Source organism: Nematolebias whitei, chromosome 9 (assembly GCF_014905685.2).
Source record: "Nematolebias whitei isolate Nwh7 chromosome 9, NemWhi1, whole genome shotgun sequence".
NCBI classification, from domain to species: domain Eukaryota; kingdom Metazoa; phylum Chordata; class Actinopteri; order Cyprinodontiformes; family Rivulidae; genus Nematolebias; species Nematolebias whitei.
In genome coordinates, this window is record NC_056506.1 from 27,765,486 (window position 1) to 27,772,868 (window position 7,383).

At 38.4% G+C, this 7,383-nt stretch overlaps 1 protein-coding gene across 1 annotated transcript; it reads left to right on the forward strand.

The window, feature by feature from the left end:
- Positions 1-828: 828 nt before the first annotated feature.
- fbxo36b (F-box protein 36b) lies at positions 829-7,306 on the forward strand. The gene is made up of 4 exons (XM_037681295.1): positions 829-926; positions 2,204-2,312; positions 2,414-2,586; positions 6,887-7,306. The coding sequence occupies exons 1-4, from the start codon at positions 831-833 to the stop codon at positions 7,304-7,306; spliced, it is 798 nt and encodes a 265-aa protein (XP_037537223.1). The 5' UTR covers positions 829-830.
- Positions 7,307-7,383: the final 77 nt, after the last annotated feature.

Genomic DNA, 7,383 nt, shown 5'->3' on the forward strand with positions numbered 1-7,383 from the left:
AAGACTTTTTCTTGTTTGTGAATAGAAAGTTAGAAATTGACCTACCATTTGACGCTAAAACTATACTGTTTGGGTTTTTTTGTCTGAATATTCCTAGTAAGAAAGTTTTTGTTGCAAATTTAATACTAATATTAGCCAAATTTCATATCCACAGCTGTAAATTTGCCATGCTAAAACCTAGATTTATAGTTTTTTCTACTTATCTTTCTTCGTATATGTCTACTTTAAAGTATTGTACCAATGCAAAAGCCATAAAAACTAAAACACTCTGTAACGAATTTCTATTGTAAACTGTCCAAAACATAATTTCATGTTATTATTTACTTATTTTTTTCTTTTTTGTTACGCCTGCCTTAAGTCTCGAGCTATGTATGCCATTGTAGTTAGTTTTTTTTTGTATATGTCTTGTAGTTTTTTTTTTTTGTACTTGTTTTGCATAAATTAAAAAAACAAAAAACAAAACATCTGACTTCCTGGTTGTGCGGCGCAGGCGCATAGACTACTTACACTGGGTGCAGTCCTTTTCAATTAGCCGTATTTACAACTGGGCTAGAAGTAATGACGAGCAGGAGAGACGTAACCCTCACTTTAAAACCGGAATGAGCTGTTAGAGCAATTTAGGTGTATTATATTATTAACAGCTGACAATATTAATCGAAAATACACCAGGACTCGTCTACTGAATTACGCAGACCCTAAAGTATCTCATCGACTAATACGCTACTTGCAAATTCCGCCCATCCGGTTAGCCGCTTTGTCAGCCGGGCTGCAGCACATGTACCGGCTGATTGTGCGCAGCGGACTGTTGCCATGACAACAGCCAAACAGACATGGTGTCTATTTTACCAGACCTGTTGTTTGACATTTCAGGACGGGGTCCTCCGCCCAATACAAACTTTTATCATTTTTCTGTCACTAAATCACAGGTGAGTTTTGTTTTTAATGCCTCTTCTCTTGTAAACTCTTAGGTATTTTTGCAGACCAGCAACCTTTGAGTGTCCCCAATGCGCAAACTTAGTTACAGCAGTGATAAGTGGTCAGCTGCAGAAAGCAAACGGAAAATAAATAAGTAAATAAATAAAAACATAAAAGTTGTAGAACACCCATTATGTTGAATTGTAATGTTGAGCTCATAAAGGTCCACATTTGTTACACCAAAAGTTAAAGTAAAAAATAAAATAAAAAATTAAAAAAGTTACAGGCTTCAGTTAAAGTTCTTTCTAGCCTTACTATTGGGCCATGTTTTGGTTGATGATTAAAAAAAAAATTAGCATTTTATGCAATAATTTTAAATTAAACACTATATATAGATGGATAGATAGAAGGGGCAGCTGTGGCTGAGTGGTTAGAGCCGTCGTCCTCCAGTGGGAGAGATGGGGGTTTGATTCAACCAGCAGTCACATGTTGAAGTGTCCCTGGGCAAGACATTGAACCCCTCACTGCGTGTCCCATCATTGTATGACTGTGATAAAGTTCTGATTAGTGTCTACAGATTAATTTGTTCAGATTAACTAAATGTAAGAGTGCTGTATGAATGGGTACATGAGGCACAGATTCTAGTGTAAAGCACTTTGAGTATCTTGATTAGTTAGAAAGGCGCTATATAGGTACAATTACCATCAATAGATCGATAGATCTCAATTTCTATCTCATTTGAGGCCAATTTAGTCCATAAATCAATCTCAATTCAGCCCAACACTACTGGTCAATAGAGTATGCTTACATGGCATATAGGAGCTCTGAAAAGACAAATGTGGACCTAAACCCAACCTCAGCCAAGAACTTAAATGACCACATTTCAAAGTTCCCCTCCATGCCAGTCGGAAACCTTGCTTTGCCAAGTGAAATAAGGTCAGGTAAAAAAAATTCTCCCAGCATACATTCTGGAGATACGGACCTCACGGGTGTGTAAGGAGCCGGAGCTTGTTTGTGAGGTTGAGTGATAACAGTTTGATGGAGTTGGGCTTGCCTCACAGTTTGAGCTCTGTAACCAAACTCCTGCAGAAAGGCTGGACTCTTTCCTTCTCTGGAGTTAACCAGGGAGAAACTTGTCTGGTGTGTGGAGTGTGCTGGAGATGATGTTCATCTACCAAAATTTGAGCTCAATATCTGTAAATCTGACTGAGTTTTAGAAAAATAAGAAGTAAAAAGATGTGGGTGGGCTTGTTTTCCTTCCCTTCAGAACAGATTTGTTTGTCTGCAGGTGATATGGAGGTGGTGGAAGATCTCTCCGAGAGCTGTAGACCGACACTCCAAGCCAGGGGAGGAGAGGGATTCTCACCCTGACTTCTTGGATGACACTTGGATGCAGAGTAAGAACTTCATATTGACGTGTGTTTTCAGTTATCCCGCAGTGGTTTGATTTTCCTCCGGAATGTTTATGCCAGATGACAAACATCTGGTTTGTTTCCAGGTGAAGTCAGCATGGTGTTTGGTCCTAACATCTTGCAGTTCACCAAAGCGTTGTGCCAAGGTCGTTACGACTATCTTGAGCGCCTGTCTGACTCTTTGCTGCTACGGATCATAAGTTATCTGGAGCTTGAGGATGTGGGTCAGCTTGGACGAACGTCACACAGGTTTAGAAAGGTAAGTTCCAGAGACTCTTGATGAAACCTCTGTAACAAAATAAACAAAGAATAAGCAGAAACAAACATAAGCAATATTATTTTTTCATGTTCAAGTTCTGTGAAATTGGTCAGTTCAGATGTTAGCGTTAGCTCAATTTACACTTGTCTCTCCAAGGGTTCTAATTTTACATAAATAAAAACTTTATGACAACTGTCCTTCAGGTTTAAATGTTGATTTACTGTACATATTTAGATTATTCACAGACTAAAGGTAGCAGTATGAAAAAATAATTCTAGTAACTTTATGGCAAAAGGATGATGACCGATCAATCATGACAATGATATCAAAGTATAATTATTCTGCTTGACCATTAAACGATATTAGAGAAGATGAAAGATAACTTTTTGGTTAAAGGAAACTAACATAAAAGCATTATTGTCATACTAATATTAATATGTCTGATTGTTATCAAGCAGTAACAACAGCCACACAATAAATAAAAAAATTAATGGAACAATCAGATTGTTTAAAGAGAACTCTCCACTGTTTAATGCAGTTTGTTTAGGATCTGTTAGTGAGTGCTGAAGGTTGGCCCGCCCCGGGTGGAACTTGTTGAATAAATTAATTATCCTATCATCAACTCATTGCTCAAATAAGCTACTCCGAGGATACAAGAAGATTTTTCAACCCAGTTTTACTCCTTGCAATGGGGGGCCGAGTTAACACACAGACTTACACAGATGTTACATTAAAGTTTATCAGGTGTGCAGGCTCCTCTCTGTTAAGACAAAACAACTCTAATTCACACACATGATTCTACATTAATTTAACATTAGCAAGTAGTAACATCCATGACCTTTACATAAATCCCCCTGACAGAACTTCCAATGACTGGTGAGGTGGTAACGATCCAGACCTCTTCGGTCAACACAGCAGATTTTGAAAGAAGCTTGAGTTAATTTCCAACTTCACCAACGTTTTTCAAGAAGCGAGTGCAATGATGATGTAGTCTGTAGCCTTTGGGTTGGGTTGATCAAACACAGACAATGAGGGCAACAGCACAGTGGTACAGTGGATAGAGCAAGAAGGTTGCCAAATCTCAGATGGGGGCCTCTCTGGGTGGAGTTTGCATGTTCTCTCCGTGCATGCGTGGGTTTTCTCAGAGTACTCCAGTTTCCTCCCACAGACCAAAAACATGCATGTTAGACTGATTGGTAACTCTAAATTGTCCCTAGGTGTGAGTGAGAGAGTGAATGGTTGTTTGTCTCATTTGTCTCTATGTGTCCCTGTGATGGACTGGAGACATGTCCAGGGTGTCCCCCGCCTTTCACACAGTGACAGCTGGACATGGGCACCAGTGATCCACACAACATGGAAAGGAAGAAGCAGGTAAAGTTAATGGATGGATGGATGGATGGACAATGAGGGCTCAACACATAGTTACAAACACATCTTGTCTGAGATTCAAACCTCATGAATAAATGTAATTTATCATTACTTCCATGCACTTCACTCACCTGCTGTTATCAATGAACTCGCAGAAAACATTCCCAGCTGGTGATCATTTAAAAAAAACAAATATCGTTCTTCACAATATCGTCATGAAAACATCCAAGGGAAAGTACTCATATGAACATAACGGAAATTTAAAGGGTAACAGCTACTTTAGCACTTCAAAGTGAGAGATGTCTGTTTATCAGTGTTCCTGTTAATGACCAGGTGGATACTGATCCAAGAAGGACCTCCACAACGTGCTACACTTCACACACATACATAAAAAAACACCTGTTTCTTGAGATAAGAGCTGCTAAGCTTATTGATTCAATTCAGTTATTTATATAGTCACAACACAGATTCATTAAGATGACATCATTTCACATTTGTGTTTTGTCATAAATTATCAGCCCTTTTTGCTCACTCCTCCTATTGTGTCCTTTCATTGTTTACGTCTTTGATGTTTCTGGTCAAAAAAAGACAGAACACATTTATAATCACCTAATTCTGTGATAGATTTTCTTTTGGACCGAGCTAACTTAAATATTCTATTTGTTTTTTATGGCCTGTACGCCTTTCTTATCTGAGTCCATACAACCCATTTTGGGGATTAAATTTTTTTTTTTTACTAGAACAAATTTACAGATGACGTGCACATATTTTTACGTGTTAAAGTTAAGAATATTTGTTTTTAAATCCTTTCAGATTCATAAAATAGGCACAGTCTTTTGAATTCTTGGTCAAAACTGGTTCGACTTTATTACCAAAAAGTGGGCATGGACCCAGAACTACAGCTGAAAACCTGATCATATGATAATTACTGCCTTCACTCTGTAAAAACAAATAACACATACTGTAAAAAAACAAGAACAATTTAATGTCCACAATCTGTCAAGTTCATGCGGTTTGAGTTGAATTTGTCAAACAGTTTGAAGAAGGATTTTATTTTAATAACCAAAGTTATGACTTTTTTTGGGGTTTTTTTGGCCCTTTGGTCATCCTAAAAGCACTTTCAGTAGAGAAACATCCTCTCAAGAGGTGAGGAAGACCAAGATACATTTCCAAATCATAATGTAGCTGCAGCCTCAGCAGGTCCTGTTCCTCATCACTGGAAGTTTCACATCAGTTTGGTCTGTACTGTCTTTAACTTCTAACACTTCCTCCTCCATAACAGCTTCATGTTCCTGACTTTTCTCATTGTCACCAGAGTAAAAGCTAAAGATACTATCCAGAGCCTCAGTAACTTTATATCATTTGGACGTTGGGCTGTCACAGAACAGACCATGAGCAAGGCCTCAAAAAATCTGTATGTGTTAGAAGCTGCAAGAAAAGTTCTAGGTTGAAATATTGTTGTGATGGTGAGAAAGTCAGTAAATGTGGCTCCTGTGGAGGAAAGATTCCTGTGGGGGTTGCCAAGGAAGCAAAAGAAAGGGGGGAAGGTGTGTATGTGTGTGTGTGTGTGTGTTTCAGTTTACATTGTGCGCACCAATTTCGCAAAAAAAAAACTACACTGTTGGGACCAAAGCCTGGAATTGCAGATGGGTTAGGGTCAGGGTTAGGTATGTACTGGTAATGGATAGGTTTAGGGACAGGGTCAGAGTTAGGCTATTGAAATCAATTGAAGTCAATGCAGTCCCCACAAGTCACAAATGCCATTAAATATGCATCTGAGGTTATGGGAAAGTTCAAGGTTCTTTGTTGTCATTTGCATCACATGTGGTACATGAGGTGGAACAAAATTGTGTACACAGGGTCCCAGTTACATCCAACAGCAAAAATATAAATTGTAAAATAAACAGTACTAGGGATCTAAGATATAAACTAAGAAATACACAAAAAATCATGTCCGTCAGCTGAAGTCTATTCCAGACATAGAATCTGTCACAAAATCATTTTTACTCACTGGTCTTTCTTAATCGGGAAACATCACTGGTCTTGAATAAAACATTTGATGATTAAAAACAAGTATTTGTCCGAATCATTTATTTGAACAAAGTTGTGGAATTTCTTTTCATTACATAGAATTTCATAAGAGAAAATGAAATGGTTTTTTTCAACACAAACCTCTAAAAAGGTTAAATTTGACCAAAACACAGTAGAGTTAAATGACATTTTATTCTTAGATTGCTTTAACGTTGTATAATGTTGAAGGAAAAACAAAATCTTTTGTTATGTGTGGTGGAAAAATTGTGAACTCTTTGACCAATTTTAGAGATTATGAGTTTATTTTGACAGGACTGATAACGAACTGCTCGTAGGACCAACGTAAGTGGAATAAAACAACTCCACTTTGTAGAAATCCGTTAAAATAAGGCTTCTGTTTGTACAGGCAAAGAACTCTAGAAGTCCAATAACAATAAATAACTGTTAAGGGAAATTGTCTGTAAAGGTTTATAAAAAAATTAAGAATTAAATTTTTTGAAGATGACAATCTATTTTGGTTCAAGTAGGTTTATTGTCATTACCATCACATGTGGTACATGAGGTGGAATGAAATTATGTACACAGGGTCCCAGTTACACCCAAAAATAGCAAAAATATAAAGTGTAAAAAGAAACAGTATACAAGAATCTAAGATATACACTAAAATATATGCTAAACTACACTAAACACAATGCAAAACAATATGGTATAGCAACAGCAGCCCTCAGCTGCTGGTCTTAGCTGTGTTCAAAGTAGCCGTTAGCTCTTTAGTCCAGTCAGAATTCAAATCTGTTTCTCCAAACTGAGATCCAAAGAACCATCTACCAGATAAGATGTTTCCTGCAACCTTTCCATAGAACCCCATTTCCAAAGATACAAACTGTCCCCTTTTTTTTTCCAGCTGTGTGTGTCGGAGGAATTTTGGGAGCAGGCAGTGCGCCGACGTCTCAACATCGTTTCAGCTGAGGTGACGTCTTTGGCGCTGGAAGTGGGCTGGCGAAGTGTGTTCTTCACCAACAAGTTACAGCTGCAGAAGCTGCTCAGTCGCAGGAGGCAGCGACAAGAAGACCATGTGTCTGACTCGGAGGCAGAGGACTCCTCCATTAGAAGCTCTGAGAAGAGCCACCCTGCAGACTCTGAAGAAGAATCTCTCTCTGATCCAATCCATCATCCGGACCCTCATGCTGGTGCTGCTGTTGACTCCAGCTCCTGCTGTGATGCTGATCCTGATCCAGAGGGAGGCTCTGCTTCCACAGAGGTCCTTACTGAAGACACGCAGAACAGCACACAGAGCAGTGAAGACTCTGACTTAGGCCTTTAATTAAATCTAGATGAAATCTTCAGTTTGTCTGTAACATTGTTTTGTGAACATTTATTCACTTCTATACAGTGCCTTGC